The sequence below is a fragment of the Solanum dulcamara genome, chromosome 9 (genome assembly GCF_947179165.1).
Source record: "Solanum dulcamara chromosome 9, daSolDulc1.2, whole genome shotgun sequence".
Lineage (NCBI taxonomy): Eukaryota > Viridiplantae > Streptophyta > Magnoliopsida > Solanales > Solanaceae > Solanum > Solanum dulcamara.
In genome coordinates this window covers 11,963,072-11,982,810 of record NC_077245.1, presented here as the reverse complement: position 1 = coordinate 11,982,810, position 19,739 = coordinate 11,963,072, and the positions used below count along the sequence as shown (strand labels likewise).

Sequence of the window (19,739 nt, the reverse complement as noted above, 5' to 3'; positions counted from 1 at the left end):
CGAAGAGTTTCCAAGAATTTGGTAGAGTATTAATAAACCAAAGCCCTTGTATTTCATCATCAAAATTGACACTCATTATTGACAACTAATCAAGAACACCTTGAAAATCATTTATATGATCAAGAATAGGACTGCCCTCCTTGTATTTAAAGGTCATCAATTGCTTTAGCAAAAATAACTTGTTATTGCCAGTTTTTGAAGCGCAAAGTGTCTCCAACTTTTCCCACAATGTTCTAGCATGTGTCTCATTCATAATATGGTTGCGAACATTATCTTCAACCTATTGCCTTATATATCCACATACTTGTTGGTTCTCAAAATCCCAATTTTCATCTGTCACATTCTCGGGTTTATGAGCAGCAAAAATGAGAAGATGCATTTTTTTCACGAACAGTAAATCTTTCATCTTGCTCTTCCATATGTTGTAGTTACTATCATTTAAATACACCATCTTGCTCATATTACCCTCCATCAAAAAATCCTTGATAGACAACCAAAGCTCTGATACCACTTGTTATGACGGAAGGACGCAAAACCAAAAATAAAGAAAATAAATAACACCAAATTTAACGTGGAAAAACCTTTCAAATCAAAGGTAACAACCACGGGATATTTAAAATCCGAATTACTCCACTATAACAATAAAAGGGTTACAAATATTCTCCTAAATAGCTACACAACAATTGCTAAATAAGAAAAAACAATAGATATACCAACAAAAGTAATAGGAAGAAAATCACCCAAAATAGAGCTATAGTTCAGGACCAAAAATAGGATATTTCTGATCTTCAAATCCAATCTTCACCGTTCAAATCAAACAATAAAATGTTAGGAACACTCAGTAAAAATTTCAGCCCGATCTAACGGTTAATGAATCGGCAAATGCAATTTAAAGGTTGCTGATTGGAGAGGCAAAACTCTTGCGGAAAACACTCTTTTCTTCTCTCTTCTCTCTTGTTGATAGCTCTCTCAAAAACCTCTCTAATGTGCCTAATATCTCTCAAAGACACTACCAATGAGCAATTATATAATTCTCTCAAATCATCCTATTTATAGAGTGGTACTTTTTTTTAAAGCCCAAACCAACTCCAATTAGCATTATAATTCCACTCTTTTTCCAAATAGAATTGGAAACCAAATTAGGAGAATTATTCCAATTTTTTTTCAAATAGAATTGGAAACCAAATTAGGAGAATTATTCAAATCCTTTTACAAATAGGATTAGGCCATGGGCCTTTGGCTGAAACATGGGTCATAGCCCAACAAACTCCCCCTCCAGCCAAGAGGCCAAATGGGCTTTAAGTGGAGGAACTCTTGACAGGCTTCATGCCTGCCGTTGTTCTACAAAACTCCTGTTTTTCTGCGATCACCACTTTAGTAAGCATATCTGAAGGATTTTCATGAGTGTGTATCTTCTCTACCTCAAATAATTTCTCTTCCACGGCCATTCTAATCCAATGATATTTTCTACTAATATGCTTGGACTTACAATGAAAGGTGGAGTGCTTGGTGAGATAAATAGCACTTTGATTATCACAGAATAAGACGAACCTTGACTGTTCAAAGTCAACATCTTTCATTAATTCCTTTATCCAAAGTAATTCTTTAGCACCTTCACTGATAGCAATATATTCGGCTTCTGTGGTGGATAGAGCTATGCACTTCTGTAGTCTAGATTGCCAGGAAATAGCTCCTCCTGCAAAAGTGATTAAATAACCAGAAGTGGATTTTGAATTGTCAAGATTGCCTCCCAAATCAGAGTCTGTGTAGCATACAAGTTCAGGCTTGCCACTACCAAAGCACAACTCCATGTCTGAAGTGCCCTTCAAATATCTTAGTATCCATTTCACTGCATTCCAGTGTTCTTTTCCAGGATTAGAAAGAAATCTGCTAACAGTACTAACAGCATGTGCAATATCTGGTCTAGTGCAAACCATAGCATACATCAGACTACCAACTGCAGAAGAGTATGGAATACATGACATCTCCTTATTCTCTTCATTAGTAGATGGACTCTGGATCGTACTCAACTTAAAATGTTTAGCAAGAGGAGTACTAACCACTTTTGCTTCTGTCATATTGAATCTCTTGAGTACCTTCTCAATGTACTGCTTTTGGGATAAAGATAACTCTTTCTTCTTTCTGTCTCGATGAATTTGTATGCCTAAAATTTTTTTTGCTGGCCCCAAGTCCTTCATTTCAAATGATTTGCTCAACTCCTTCTTAAGGAATACAATTCTAGATTTATTTCTGCCAACAATCAGCATATCATCCACATAAAGTAGTAAGATAATAAAATCATCATCAGAGAACTTCTGAAAGAATACACAATGATCTGAAGAAGTTTTTTTGTATCCTTGATTTTCAATGACAGATTCAAACTTTAAGTACCACTGCCTTGGAGCTTGTTTCAAGCCATACAAGCTCTTTCTTAATTTGCAGACATAGTTTTCTTTTTCTTTAACCATGAAACCTTCAGGCTGCTCCATGTAAATTTCTTCTTCTAAATCACCATGAAGAAAAACAGTCTTGACATCCATCTGCTCAATCTCTAAATCTAGACTTGCAGCTAAGCCTAAAACCATGCGAATAGAAGACATTTTCACAACAGGAAAGAAAATTTCATCAAAGTCAACACCCTTTCTCTGGCCAAAACCTTTGACAACTAATATCGCTTTATATCTAGGTGCAGATGTATGTTGCTCTTGCTTTACTCTGAAGATCCATTTATTTGTCAAAGCTTTCTTACCTTTCGGTAACTCCACTAACTCATATGTGCCATTCTCATGAAGTGACTTCATCTCATCTTCCATGACTTCTATCCACTTATCTCTATGAGTATCTAGCATGAATTCATCATAATCTTCAGGTTCTCCCATGTCAGTCAAAAGTATATACTCATTAGGAGAATAACGTGTTGACTTTAGCTTCTCCTTAGTAGATCTTCTACAAGAGGTTTCTGGAGCATTTGGAGTAGTTATTTGAACATGAGTTAGTGGTTGATCAATCATAACATCATTACTAGGAGCATCTTCAAGTTCTACACTCTAATATTCATTCTGATCTTAATACCCATCGACATTTATATCTTGGATTCCTTTATGTGCAAAAGATGTGTCAGTACTAGGAACTGGATCAACATCAATGAAGCTCTCATCAATTTGAGAATCTGTTTTCTCAGTCTTGTTAATATCTTCAATTCTTTGGTCTTCAAAGAACACAGCATCATGACTTCTGATAAGCTTCTTATCAATCGGATCATAAAAACGATATCCAAACTCATCTTGACCATAACCAATGAAGATGAACTGCTTTATTTTAACATCCAGTTTTGATCTCTCATCTTTTGGAACATGCACACAAGCTTTACACCCAAAGACTTTCAAGTGATCATAGGAGACATCCTTTGCAAACCAAACTCTGTTTGGAACATCACCATCCAAAGCAATAGTGGGAGACAAATTGATAACATAAGCAACAATGTTAAGCGCTTCCGCCTAAAAGGAATTTGGAAGTTTAGCCTCTGAAAGCACATATCTAACTCTCTCAACAAGAGTTCTATTCATTCTTTCTGCCAAGCCATTCAATTGAGGCGTCTTGGGAGGAGTCTTCTGATGACGAATTCCTTGCGCTTTGCAGTAGTTATCAAAGGGACCAATATACTCACCACCATTGTCAGTGCGAATACATTTTAATTTCTTTCCAGTTTGTCTCTCAGATAAGGCTTGAAACTCCATAAACACATCAAGTACTTGATCTTTGGATTTTAAAGGATATACCCACAAATTGCGAGAATGATCATCAATGAAAGTTGCAAAGTAAAGTGCACCACCTTTTGATTTTACTTTAAAAGGACCACACAAGTCAGAATGTACTAGCTCTAGTAGTTCAGACTTTCTTGAAGGAGGATGACTGTGAAAAGAAACTCTTTTCTGTTTCTCAGCTAAGCAATGAACACATCTTTTCACCTTTGCTTGTTTCACACCAGCAAGCAAATTCTTCCTAGCCAATCATGTGATCCCCCTCTCGCTCATATGACTGAGTCTCTTGTGCCATAATTCTGACAAAGTCTCACTTTCTACCAAATTTATAGAGTCCCCAAGAATTGATCCTTGTGTCATGTATAAATTTGAATACTTTCTTCCGCGAGCTACAATCAATGAGCCTTTGGTGAGCTTCCATTGACCATTGAACAAGTCATTATAGTAGCCATCATCATCTAGTTGTCCTATAGAGATCAAATTCAAAGGATGAATGACCATGAGTAAGAAGACAAATGAGAAATATACCATAAGAGACACAAACATTTAACGTGGTTCGGTCAACTGACCTACGTCCACAAGAGGATATGAGCAATTCACTATAAATATGAGAGTATAAATAATCGAGAGAAATAACCTCACACAATTCACTCAGAATAAAAAAAGGTTCACACAAGTGCTAACGTAACGCTTGTGTCTCACCGTTTCTCCCCCTACACAAAACTCTCAAAGCCCCTTAGGACTACATTGTGAATGTTACTAAGTGAGAAGGAATAAACATCTATTTATAGAGTCATAAACCTTTTTCTATAAGAAAAAGGACTAGCCAAATATGGAGACATTGTGTTTTTCTTTTAGGAAAAGGAAAATCTAATTATACTAGGAAAGTTAGGGCAAACACCCAATAATTCCCAGAACATCAGATGCCTATTTCCAATTCCAATCTAATTTAGCTCATACAAAACCTAGCAAACTTCAAACTCTATCAAATGGCAAGAACAAAATGATTGCTATTTTACAATTTTCCAGCACATTAAATACATAATCGAAGTTGCAATCTTAAATTTAGTTTATACGAAACCAAACAAACTTTAAATCATTTTGAATATTTGCAGTTTATTCTAACTCACAGACACTATATATCCTATTTTACTTGGTTGACTATACTTTTTTCTTGCATCGCAGGTCTTAGGTTTGGTTGTGTATATAGCGTTTTGATTATTTGCTTACTTGTAATGAACACTTATTTTTTTTTTGAGAGTCAAATAATATGAATTTTTACTAACATTTTGATATATATTTTTTCATCATATTGATATGAAAAAAATTGCAACTTGTAGTATTTTCCGTATAGTTTTTGAATATTCAAATTTTTATTTCAAAATATAGAATTAATGTAATCTAAATTAATTTTAAAAGTTGATCAAATTAACTTTCAAAAAATGCAACGTGACAATTCAAAAGAAACTAAGGGAGTATGATGGAAGGGCAAAATTAGGAAGTTCTCCGGCATAAAATATCTGTCCAAAATACTACAGGATTTTTCTCTCAAAAAAAGTATAGGTCTTACGTACCCACCAACCTGTCCCATTGTCATTCCTACGAATCCCTACTAAATATCCCATGGACATACAATAGGACATCATAATCTTTGAAAGCTGATTGTGTGGAGATAACACAACCAAGTCAGAGGAGGATAGAGATAAGACTTACGCAGTGGTCGTGCTATGTTACGATTGAATTTTTAATCATTCAAATATTATCTTTCACAAAGAAAAAATATAGAGACTTATTATATAGGATAATCATTAATCCCGAAAATGACAAAATAAAGAAATTTTCAATAATTTCTAAAATCTTTAATTTATATGTGTAACATTACCTTGACAAAGTAAATAAATGGTATACTATTGGTGGTGCATAGAAATTAAATTTAATATTTAATAGTTTCTCAAAATGATGCTTGAACTCTCTTTCTGCCACTCTTGTCTTAACTTTTACCCCTTAGGTCAATATTAAGTGATATTTTTAACTTGAACACACCTTTTAGTAAAATAAAATGTTCTTATTCTTAAATAGTAAAAATTATTTTTACTTACTGACATTTAATGAAATAATACCTATATATATAGTTTCTTAGTCACTTAACTACAGGGCGTAAATTTGGAAGAAAATAATTACTGCATGCAATACATTATTGATCATGTGAAAGACCAATTATCTTGAATAAAAATAAAAAGATAAAAATACCACTTAATATGGACCGAAAGTATTTAAATACTAGAAAGTTTCACTATAAATATTTCTCAAGCTTTCTTGAATTATTATCCATTATCAAAGATGGAGATCTTTTGGATTTTCATAGCGTTTGGTGCATGGCTACTTGCATTAGCTTTTCTCTCAAAAATATTCAACCATCCCAAAAGGAAACTACCACCAGGACCAAGGCCATGGCCAATTATTGGTAATTTGAACCTCCTTGGTTCACTCCCACATGAGTCTTTGCACCATCTTTCAAAAAAATATGGAGATTTAATGCTCCTAAAGTTCGGCTCCAAACGTGTTTTAATAGCATCATCCCCAGAAATGGCTAAAGAGATATTGAAAATACATGATACTATTTTTGCTTCTCGCCCTGCATTAGCAGCTGGTAAGTACACTAGTTTCAACTACTCAGACATGACATGGGCACCTTATGGTGCACACTGGCGTCAAGCTAGAAAAATATACCTAACCGAGCTATTTAATCCCAGGAGGCTTGATTCATTAGAGTATATTCGTATTGAGGAAAGACAAACTTTGATTTCTCGTCTTTTTCCTCACTCAGGAAAACCAATTTTTCTTAAAGACCATTTACCTCGATTTACTCTTCGTACTATAAGTAGGTTGGTTATGAGTGACAAGTATTGTAGTGATCATCATTACCAGTCAAACTCAGATGCTTCAATAGTAACACTTGAAACATTGCAATGGATGTTGGATGAGTGGTTTCTTCTTGGTGGGGTGATTAATCTTGGGGATTGGATACCTTGGCTTAGTTGGTTCGACTTGCAAGGATATGTAAAGCGAATGAAGGCATTAGGAAAAATTATGACAGAATTTTATAAATATGTACTTGAAGATCACAAGGCAAAGAGGCAAACTGAGAAAGACTATATTCCAAAGGATATGGTTGATGCTATGTTGCACCTTGCTGATGACCCTAATCTTGAAGTTAAGCTTACTACAGATACCATGATGGGATTAATACATGTAAGTTTTTACTTATTTTCTCTATATACAGAATAACATTTTATGATAATAAGATAGATAGACCATTCTCTTAATTTGTTGTTGATACTTGGTATTTTTTGCTATATATCAATGTCAGAATTTGCTAGCTGGTGCAACAGATACATCAGCAGCAACAGTAGAATGGGCATTTCAAGAACTTTTGAGGAGACCAACCATCATCGATAAGGCACACCAAGAACTTGACAAAGCCATTGGAAAAGAACGATGGGTAGAAGAAGATGACTTCCCTCAGCTACCTTATATAGATGCCATAATCAAAGAGACATTTAGACTTCACCCTTTGTGTACATTGCTTCCTCCCCATTACTCTATTGAGGATTGTAATGTTTCTGGTTATGATATACCTAAAGGAACAACTGTTTATGTAAACGCATGGTCTCTAGGAAGAAATCCAAAGTATTGGGATAAGCCAGAAGAGTTTATTCCAGAAAGATTCATAGAAAATAACATCGACATGAAAGGGCAAAATTTTGCATTGTTGCCATTTGGTTCCGGAAGGAGGAGGTGTCCGGGATATAGCCTTGGTATGAAGGTTGTTCGAACAACAATGTCTAACTTGTTGCATGGATTTAATTGGAAATTAGCAGGAGATACGAAGCCAGAAGATATAAGCATGGAAGAAATTTATGGATTGAGTACACACCCAAATAAGCCGATATCTATAATTATGGAACCAAGACTTCCCCTCCATCTTTATTAGGACTAGTATTTTGTTCTGGTCTTATTAATTTAAGTTGTATGCTAGTATTAAGTTAAATAAAATTCCACTTTTTGACGAAGCAACACTTCTTGCTTCATCCTAAAAATCTAGTGCATATATAATAAAATCCCTTTTAATTACCTAGAAGCCCTGTCCCGTTTAATTAGTCTTCGTTTCATTTTTTATTTTATTTTTCCTCTTGTAATATTATGTTTAATTATTAAAGTGATTAAGTTAGAGGTGCAAAAGAATAAATGCAGATTGATTGCTATTTTATGTGTACGTTTAACTATGTTTCATTGTGAAAATAGAAAAAAAAAATAGAAGTGAAAAATGATATATATAGAAATTGGCCAAGTTGTATTTGACCATGAAATAAATTAGAGATGTTTTTGAATTTTTATAAATAATTTGAAGTGGAAAAAGTAAAAATATATTTTTTTACTGGAATTTCTGAATTTCTTTTAAAAAAGTGAAAAAAATAATTATGACCAAATGTGTTTTTCGAAGTTCAATTCTTATAAAAATATGAAATATTTTCATTGCCAAGCAGGTCCGTACAATTCCCAGAATATCAGATGCCTATTACCAATTCCAATCTAATTTAGCTCATACGAAACCTAACAAACTTCAAACTCTATCAAAGGGCAAGAGCAAAATGATTGCTATTTTACAATTTTTCAGCACATTAAATACATAATCGCAGTTGCAATCTTAAATTTAGTTTATATGAAACCAAACAAACTTTAAATTATTTTGAATATTTGCAGTTTATTCTAAATTACATACAGTACATATCCTATTTTACTTGGTTAACTTTTTACATTAACATTAATGAACACTTAAAAGAAAACTACAATGGAAGGACGAAAATAGGAAGTTCTCCACCACAAAATATCTATCCCAAAAGAAATCAAGAAAATATATAGGTCTGACCTACCACCCTTTCCTCCTCCACTAAAAATTTTCAAATATAAAGCTTTGTCTTGACTTGTCCTGTCTCGTTCCACCTAGTTTGAATGTTTCTCTATTCTCCTCCATTGTCATTCCTACGAGCAAGTTGCCCTATATATATTTCTCAAGCTTTCTTGAATTATTATCCATTATCAAAAATGGTGCTCTCTTGGGTTTTCATAGCGTTTGGCGCATGGCTACTAGCATTAGCTTTTCTCTAAAAAATATTCAACCATCCCAAAAGGAAACTACCACCAGGACCAAGGCCATGGCCAATTATTGGCAATTTGAACCTTCTTGGTTCCACTCCCACATGAGTCTTTGCACCATCTTTCACAAAAATATGGAGATTTAATGCTCCTAAAGTTCAGTTCCAAACCTGTTTTGATAGTATCATCTCCAGAAATGGCTAAAGAGATATTGAAAATATCACACCCCTTTTTCCGCTCGGGTTTTTCCAATTGAAATGACGGTACTGATTAGGGATAATTTTATTTTTTCAAAGCCGCCACTTGAAATTGAGTTTCGTTGTTCCAAGTCACCTTATTTGAATCCCTAATCAAAAGAAAATGACTCTTTATTTTGGTCTGTTAAAACAAAAGACTAGGTAAGGAATTCTGTTAATCGAGGGGAAGGTATGAGGCATCCCTCGAGTCTCGTGGTTCTAGCACGGTCGTTTTTATCGACTTGCACTCAACTTGAATTATTTTTTGAATATATGGTTAAAGACCTTGATTTGCTCTTATTTCTTTTTTCTTTAAAATTATTGGTCTCAACCCAGATGCATAACTACATTCTTGGTTTTGACACACAACGGTTTAGAAGTGCAACTGCTTTCTTCTCTCTATTAAATTACACCTTATACTTTATGTCTACAAATTTTAATTTAAATTAAAGAAAAGTTAATTATTGAAACAATTTAGTTAAGGTGTGTCACCACATCCTGAAATTATTTCAAGTGTTTCAAAAATATGTATAATCACATTCTTAATTGAAATAAATTTTTTTAATTTTTTTTTAAAAAAAACTTGTATAACAATTAATGGATCCTAATATTTGCCTATTATTTTTAACAATCTAGCTCTAAATGACCCGATAAAAATAAGAACATAACAATAAGTTATCAAATAAATAAATAAATAAATTTATTTTTTGAGAAACTGAATGATGCCATTAATTGAGAATCATACCAACTTAAACGCCTAAAACCATATCATTCCCAAATTTTTTTCATTAAACCATGGTGCAATTACTTAACCAAACAAATTCGTATTTTCTATCATTTGTTTTAATCGTAATTAGATATCATTCAAATTTATTTAGTTAACATAGGTATATATACACAATAAAATAAGCTTTGCAATTAATAATCACATGGCATATCAATATTATTCTAAGTTTAACGATATAAAAATTTCAAACATATTTTAATATTATAATATCAAAATTAAACACGCATAAAATTTGAGCAGATTCATAACATTGGAGTCGGAATTTATAAAATATCTGTGACATCATATCATACAATAAAAATTAAGTGTTACCTTTTGTGAAAGTAATTCACGAGAAGAAAAGACCACAATCAGGAACCACAAACTTGAAACCACGAAAGCAAACCTCAAACTCGACCTTTTCCTTTTTTTGGGTGTGTGAGTGTTCTTTTTTCTTTTTCCAGATGGTGCTTTTTTGGTTTTGGTATTGTGTTGTTTTGTGTGTTGTTCAAAAATCGGTGAGAGAAGTGAGGCTTTTTTTTGTTGTTGTGCATGAGTGTTTGTTGTTGCAGCTTTATTTTTTGTGTATTCTTTTATTATAGTGAGAGGGTATATATGTAGGTGAGAGTATTGGTGAGTGTCTGATGGAGTTCAAAAGGTGAGGCAAGTTGAGGAAAAATTCCACGTGAGTGGAGAAAGTGTATTGGGTTATATGTGTGCAGATGAGTCTTCTTTTCTTTGTAATGTAGGTGTTGAGTGTATATATAATGATATGGTGTGTTGAATTATAGTGGTAAGTGGGGTGAGAGAGTTTAGTGGAGATTTTTAGGAAAAAGGAAAAAAAAATGGAGAGGGTTTTAGGAGAAGAGGTTTGGGGAAAAGATGGAATTTGGGGTAGTAGGATTTGTTTAAGATTTTTTAGGAAAAGAAAGGAGGAAAACGTGGGGGGTGAGGGTTTTTAGGAAAAGGTTTGCATGTTTTAGGGTTAAGATGGAACGTGGGTAGTAGGATTGTTTTTTTTATTTATTTTATTTTTCATAACAATGAAATAATAATAATAATAATAATAATAATAATAATAACCAATTATTTTATACTAATAAAATATAGAAAAGTTAAATGACTAGTCCAAAAATAAAAATGTGACTAACAAAAAATATTAAAATAACTAGTTTATTTATTAAACCTAAATTTTTAAATAAAACATATATATTTTTAAAACTTTCTTTTCGTTTGAAATAATAAAATAAAATAAAAATAAAATAAAACTTACACTAAAATGTGACTCTATTTTTGTAGTTTTTAAATCCCTTTTTTTTATAGAATAAAGTTACTAAAATAAGATAAAAACCAAAATACTTAATTTAGATATATAAAAAAATATTTAAGAACTAAAAATTGTGTAAAATCTCAAATTCGGTCAAAAATTACGTGTCTATAGTTTGCTCCTCTTTGACTGGAAACACGAAGAGTTTGCATACAAAGAAGTAGACAACATGACAAGTTTTGACCGAACTCTTATTTGAAAGGGAAATGATGCGACCGAAACCTAGTTTTAGACAGCCTACATATTCCGGGTTATAAGGTAATCAGGTCACATGTAGTTCAACGAGATAATACAGTGAGTTGGAAGTCAAGTAAGGTCCCATCGAGGCTCCGACTCGCGGCTCCTATTTTTACATCAAATGAAAGATAGAATATTAAAGAAACAGGTAGAAGATCCTATCTACATAGCTTCTCTTGAATCTTGACTTGAGTCTTCAAGCCTTCTCAAATTGTGAGATATTCATTTTCCTTTCACCGAATTTGAAGTCAACTTGTCCTCCAAGTGATTTTGCTACTTGAGATCGGAATTGACCTTGTTCTTTAGGCGAGCTCCTACTACTTGAATTGAACATGAACTTGAAAGTTGACAATGCTTTCCAGCTAAGATCCTAAGCTTGAAATGTGGATTGACCTTTTGTACAAGCGGATTCCTGAAATCAAAATGAAAAAAAATGCCTCGAGTTTATAATAAAAAAAAATTATGAGTATGAATAAAAATGATTCTACCACGTTAAAATCTCATTATCCAAGAGGGTCCTGTTATACTAAATCTCATTATCCAGGGGGCTCCTTCTATGTTAAATCCCATTATTTAGGGGGTCCTGCTATGCTAAATCTCATTATCCATGAGGGTCCTGCTATACTAAATCTCATTATCCAGGAGGGTCCTGCTATACTAAATCTCATTATTCAGGAGGGTCCTGCTATATTAAATTCAATTATCTAGGAGGGTCCTTCTATACTAAATCTCATTATCTAGGAGAGTCCTGCTATATTAAATCGCATTATCCAGGGGGTCCTACTATACTAAATTCTATTATCCGAGAGGGTCCTGCTATACTAAATTCCATTATCCCGGAAGGTCCTGCTATACTAAATCTCATTATTCATGAGGGTCCTACTATGCTAAATCTCATTATTCAAGAGGGTCCGGCTACGCTAAATCCCATTATTCAGAAGGATCCTGCTACGCTAAATCCCATTATCCATGAGGGTCCTACTATACTAAATCTCATTATCCAGGGGGTCCTATTATACTAAATCACATTAGTCAGGAGGGTCCTGCCATTCTAAATCTCATTATCCAGGAGGGTCGTACTATGCTAAATTTCATTATCCATGAGGGTCGTACTACACTAAAATCTCATTATCTAGGAGAGTCCTACTATACTAAATTTCATTATTCAGGGGGGTCCTTCTATACGAAATCTCATTATCCAGGAGGGTCCTGCTATACTAAATCTCATTATCCAGGAGGGTCCATCTATACTAAATCTCATTATCCAAAAGGGTCCTACTATATTAAATCCCATTATCCAGGAGGTTCCTATTATACTAAATTTCATTATCTAAGAAGGTCTTGTTATACTAAATCTCATCATCCAGGAGGGTCCTGTTATTCTAAATCTCATTATTTCGGAGGGTCCTGCTTATGTTTAAATTCCATTATCCAGGAGGGTCCTGCTACACTAAATTCCATTATACATGAGGGTCCTGCTATACTAAATCCCCTAGACCGCCAACACTAATAAAAATATTTGCCCCAGTATAAACTAGAAAATTTTATGAGTGTTACAAAATCGTGACTATTTGTGGAATGCTTAGGAATAGGAGACGTCATCTCCTAGGTAATTGCAATCATCAATCTTTGAAATGCTAATCAATTTCATTGAGTTTTGCAAGACTGTACTACCATATTGTTATTTTTCTTCATGTAAACTAGGTTGAACATTTGGAACTTTAGATCTTTTAATCTGAACACAGCTTGTAGTCTTGTTTTAACAAAGAAAATATGTGAGTTTATAAGCATGGTAGTTGGTTTGTGGCGTTGACTTCTCCCGACGATTGTTGTTGTACTTGCTAGTTTGACTTTGTTTCTATGCAGTCTATGCTTGTCATTGGTGGGCTACACCATTGGACCAAATTTTCTCTGCACGAAATGACTTAAATTTGATGTCTCCCTTTATTTCACGATACCAATTATTTTAGCCTTTTTGCATTCTCCTTATTTCAAAACTTGTTGATAGACAATAACCCATTGATATTTTTCCCCATTTTTGAATCATATGATTTTTATGTATTGGCTGGATGCTTAGCTTTGTGCAATTGAAAAGACTGGTAGTGTGTCTTGGAATTCTTTTTACTTTTCTTGGCACTGACTCGACGCAAGGACACAAGAAATCAAAGTGATAAAAAATAAATTAATAAAAAAAAATAATTCAAATTTGAGAGATCCTTTTGGTGAAGGGAAGAAAATGAAACTTATCTGAGTGTGGTAACCGATTCTAATGATCATGACATGCATTTTGAATTAATCAACCCTATTTTTTTATCCAAACTATTCACCTACTCTTATCGATCATCTGACCTTGACATTGAGTTTCAATCCTTTCGACAAACCACGATCAAGATCAGGCCCTTACTCGCCTTATGGTGCCCGCGAGGGTGTTCACCAATAAGACTCTCTCATTTTATTTCTCTCAACTCACATTTTTCTTACGGCACCCTTTAGGATTTTCACTAATACGACTCTCTTATTTTTTTATTTTTTTAACTCACCTTCACTTTGCTGTGCCCTTTGAGGTTTTCACCAACAAGACTCTCTCATTTTTCTCAACTCACCTTCGCCTTATGGTGACCTTTAGGGTTTTCACTGATAAGACTCTCTCATTTTTCTTCTTGCGTTGTGGAGGAAGAATATTTCCCTTAATGCAATTGTTCTATACCCACAACATGTTAACTTTTGACATTTCAAAGGTTAATCTGAAGATCTTTCTCTAGTTGTACCATGATTTTTTAACAAGGCCAAAAAGGATCATAGAAAAACTCAAATATGACATCAAATGACGGGATTGACTTTTCAATCTTAGAGATTGACTAACAAAGAATGACTTTTGCCCAAGTCTTCGAAACATGATTTTTTTGAATTTTTTTGTTTGATTGGACCGAATCCCAGCGAAAGTGCTACCTACATATCTTGTCAAAATAAGAATCAGATCGAACATAGTTCAGGCTAATGATTTGTTTTTTTTCACAAAAAAATGGTGAAGGGAATGAACTAAATCCCAACAAGTAGCAGAAAACAGAATCATACATAATATTTCTTTACGGCATCGACATTTATGGCAATTCTTGTTACTTTGCCTTCTATATATGTTAAATACAGAGCACCATTAGACAGTACCTTCTATACAATAAATGGTCCTTGCCTATTTGAAGCAAGTTTTTCTTTGACTTTAGCTTGATGAGGAAGAATGCGCCTTAATACTAACTGACCCACGTCAAAAATTCTAGGCCGCACCTTTTTGTTATATGCATATGTCATTCTCTTCTAGTGCAGGTGACCATGACATACTAATGTCAACTGTTTTTCATCAATCAAGCTTAGTTGCTCTAATCATATTTTGATCCATTCATCATTATTGATTTCTACCTCCGCAATAATTCGCAGGAAGGGTATCTCAACTTCTGCAAGTATGACCGCTTCGGTCCCATATACTAAAAGATAGGGAGTGACACCTGATGACGTGCGCACCGTAGTACGATAGCCCAATAAAGCAAAAGACAACTTTTATGCCATTGTCGAGAACCTTGCACCATTTTGTAGAGTATCTTTTTTATGTCTTTATTAACAGCTTCTACGGCCCCATTTGCTTTTGGGTGATATAGAGTTGAATTTTGATGTTCAATCCAAAACTGTTGGCATACCTCTTGCATTAAACGAGTATTGAGATTCATAGCATTATTTGTAACAATTACCTTTGGGATACCGAATCAACAAATGATGTTGAAATGAATGAAATCCACCACAACCTTTTTGGTCACTGACTTGAAAGTTATAGTCTCCACATATTTTGTAAAATAATCAATGACTACCAAGATGAACCTATGCCCATTTGATACTTTTGGTTCAATTAGCCTAATCACATCCATTTTCCAAGCCTCATAAGGCCATGGGGCCACCATTGCATGCAATTTTAAAGGAGAAGAATGTATCAAATCATCGTGTATTTGACATTTATAACATTTATGAACAAACTATATGGAATCTCATTCCATATTAAGTCAATAATAACGTGCTCGGAGGATTTTCCTTGTTAGGGCACACCCATTCATGTGCGGTCCACAAACTTCAAAATGTATTTCAATCATTATTGTTGAAGCCTCTCTATCATTTATACACCTTAGAAGACCCAAGTCAGGGGTCTTCTTGTACAATATTCCTCGGCTTAAGAAAAAGCCACTAGCTAGTTGCCAAATAGTTTTTTTTATTACTAGTAATGCCTATCGGACACTCTTCAGACTGAAGATAAACTTTAATATCATGGAACCAAGGTTTACCATCAATTTCTTCCTCAACCATGTTGAAATAGGCATGCTAATCACGAATCTGTATATATAGGGGGTCGATATAAGCTTTATCAGGATGTCGGAGCATTAAAGACAAAGTGGCCAAGGCATCAGCAATCTCATTATGAACTATAGGGATGTGTCTAAACTTCACTGATGAGAACCGTCAACAAAGATCTTGCAAACAAGGTTGATATAGTATGAGCTTCGAGTCACGAGTTTCCATTCTCCTTGAATTTGATGGACTAGCAAATCTGAGTCTCATAACACTAACAATTCTTGGATTCCCATGTCAATAGCTAACTTTATACCCAGGATGCAAGCTTCATACTCTGCCATATTGTTGGTACAGTTGAATCTAAGTTGTGTTGTTATAGGGTAATATTCCCCTGATTCTGACATAAAACCAACCCTTATTCCAACTCTTTTTCTTGTAAGAGGCCCCGTCAAAGAACAACTTCCATCCTGGATTGTTATCAAGAATAACTTTATCAAAATATGATATCTCTTCGTCAGGAAAATATGTCTTAATTGCTTCATACCTTTTATCAATGGGGTTTTCTACTAAACGATCTGGAAGATCTTTGGCTTTTATTACGATTCATGTCACATAGATAATATTAAATTCTGTGAGCAATATTTGCCATTTCGCAAGCCGTTCCTTGGGCATGGGCGCTTGAAAGATGTATTTTAAGGATCCATGTGAGAAATGAGGTAAGTAGTGTAGGATGAAAGGTAATACTTCAACTTTTGTTCTACCTAAGTCAAAGTGCAACATGTCCTTTTAAGAAGAGTGTACTTAGACTCATAAGTGGTAAATTTCTTGCTGAGGTAATAGATGGCCTGATCCTTCTTATCAGTGACATCATGCTGACCCAATACGCAACCAAAAGGATTATCTAACACTGACATGTACAATATAAAAGGTCTGCCTGGATCGAGAGGAACCAACACAGGTGTTTTGACATTCTTGGTCCATTTAACTATAGCATTTTTCTTTAATAACCTAAAGATAGGCTCGCAAGTTGTCATGAATTGAGCAATGAATCTACTGATATAGTTTAGCCCTCCTAGAAGACTCATTGTTTCAATTTTTCTTTTTGTCGGTGGTCATTCTTAAATAGCCTTTATCTTTAATGGATCTAACTCAATGCCTCGTCGACTGACTATAAATCCTAGAAGATTTCCTGATGGTACTCTGAATACAAATTTTGCTGGATTAAGTTTGGGATTATACTGCGAAGCCTATCGAAAAACTTCCTTAGGTCTTTGACATGATTTGACTGCTCTCCTGATTTTATGATCACATCATCCACATAGACTTTTATCTCTTTATGCATCATATCATGAAACATTAATCGTCATCACCCTCATATAAGTTGCTCCAGCATTCCTTAACCCAAATGGCATGACTCGATAACAATATATATCCTATGATGTGATAAAAGACATTTTTTCTACGTCATCATTATCCATAACGATCTGGTGGTACCCTGCGTAGAAATCTACAAAGGATGCAATTTCATGCTTAGAACAATTGTCTAATAAAATATGAATGTTGGACAATGAAAAGTCATCTTTTGGACTTGCTTTGTTGAAATCCCATAATCAACACATATTCAGGCTTTGCCATCTTTTTTTGGGACGGGAACGATATTGGCTAACCAAATAGGGTATTGAGCAACTCCAATGACTTTAGCCTCAAGCAATTTCGTAACTTCCTCTTTAATTATTACGCTCATGTATATTTTGAGTTTTCTCAACTTTTGTTTAATTGGAGGAAATGCAGGGTCAGTTGGTAACTTGTGCACCATAATGTCGGTGTTTAACCCAGGCATATCATCATAGGACCATACGAAAACATCCTTGTAATCACACAAAGCCTGGATTATCTCCTCTTTTTGGATCTCCTAGATTAATTGCCTCGGTTTCACACATGTTAGGGTTTGATTTATTCTCAAAGCTTTCAAAATTCTTGCTTATTTCCTCAAATACACCATCTTCTTCTTATTTGACTTCGTGACTTATTATTTCAGGCTTAGATTGAATTTTAAAAAATGGTGAAAAATTCAGCATGCATGTAGTATCACTAGAATTGGCATAGAAAGAACTGTATATAAAAACAAATAACTATATATTAGATTGAAATAGAAAAATGGAAATTTCATTTCATTGAAAAAGAAGATAAAAGGATTAGAAAAAATAAACCAATAGGATAGGAAATCCGAATCACAACCCTTGAATAAATTAGATAATAGAAAGGAAAATAAGACAAACTACCAAGACTCCTTCCTGATGGGGAGAGGAGTGGCCGCCCAATTGGTCAGTTGGACATCAGGTCCAATGAGTTGCAAATCATTGTTGCTGGAGCCTTCCACAACTTCAACCATATCAGTCTCGACAAATAAGTTCTGGAAATAATCGATCAGTTCAGCATCAAGATCCGGTATCAACTTTGGGAGAGGTAGTTAAGAAGACTCAATAGTATAGGTTTTTATGGAGGATTTGTAGATTGGAAGTATCGTCTTGCTAAGTGACCACACTTTTTTTTTCTGCTTTTTGACCCTTCTTCTGCCTTGTAAAAATACCCTTAAGCTTTTTCCTGGTTCAAACCCATCCTTCAGCCTTTCATTTACCACTATGACAGATGTCGTGGGTATTTGTGGTTTTGGAATGAGATTCCCATCAAGGATATGCTCGACAACCACTACCTCATAGGCTTGTTAAACTAGTATATTTGTTCCATTGTTTGCCTTGATAAAAAGAGTAGAAAAATCTTTGTAGATTGACAGGTCTCCCTCGCCGTGAACAATTACTTCTTGTCTATTGTATTCAAACATGATCATTTAATGCAACGTAGATGGGACTGCCCCAGCCCTATGCACCCATGGTCTCCCCAATAATAAATTGTAGGATGCATTAATATTTAACACTTGAAAGACTATGGTAAAATCAATGTGCCCTATTGTTAGCATGATCTCCACCTCACCAATGGCGTCTATTTTTGCTCTATCAAAATCTCTGACACATACATTGTTGGGTCGTACCCTTTCAACACAAATATTCAATTTTTGCAGAGTTGATAAGAGATAAATATTTTCACCAAAACCCCCATCGATCAAAACTCCAGTAATATAGGAATACTTATATTTTACAGTGATTTGAATCCCTTGGTTATGTTCGGTGCCTTCCACAGGTAGTTCATCTTTTGAAAAATGTGATCAGGTTTACCTCAAAAATTCTCCTAATGATCTTTTCTAACTGACTTATCGTAACCTTATTAGAAACATGTGCTTCATTAAAAATTTTCATTATAGCTTTACAATGTTCATCTAAATGTAATAACAAAGACAACAAAGAGATTTGGGCCGGAGTCTTCTTTAACTGTTCCACAATGGAATAGTCCTCAGCTTCTTCTTTAGTAACCAGATTCTTAACTGGCATTTGGTCATTTTTTACTAGTTTAGGCGTCCTAAACTCTTTAGGGGCATAGAATCTCCCCGAACGGGTCAATCCTCCTACTTTATAAACTTTTTTATTGACCTCTTCTCCATTATTTATCACGACAGTATGATTATAATTCCAAGGGACAGCCTTGAGGTTAGTCATCGGAAGTTATGACACTGGCTTAAAAATCACAGGTGATCTAGGAGCTCCTTGCACAATTAGGATAGGCTTGGTCGGCCCTCTTGAAATAGTTAGCTTCACTTATTTCTGACTTGCTCGAACATAATCAGATACTCCTTTCATAATTAGGACAAGTGTGTTTGATGGAATCAACTTTTTCTACGTCTCTCCTGCCTCAGAAGGCATGACTTTTGTCAAATCAACAATATTCATCAAACTTTTCGCACTAGTTTCGACCTTAATGATTGGCTTGTATGGGACTGCCAATTCTTTGCTACCATTTATTATCTCTAAAAT

The 19,739-nt window shown here is 34.4% G+C and overlaps 1 protein-coding gene across 1 annotated transcript; it reads left to right on the top strand.

Annotated features, from left to right (window-relative positions):
• The first annotated feature begins 6,065 nt into the window (after positions 1-6,065).
• On the top strand, positions 6,066-7,834 carry LOC129902751 (trimethyltridecatetraene synthase-like). Its single transcript, XM_055978134.1, has 2 exons — positions 6,066-7,013; positions 7,132-7,834. The coding sequence occupies exons 1-2, from the start codon at positions 6,102-6,104 to the stop codon at positions 7,753-7,755; spliced, it is 1,536 nt and encodes a 511-aa protein (XP_055834109.1). The 5' UTR covers positions 6,066-6,101; the 3' UTR covers positions 7,756-7,834.
• Positions 7,835-19,739: the final 11,905 nt, after the last annotated feature.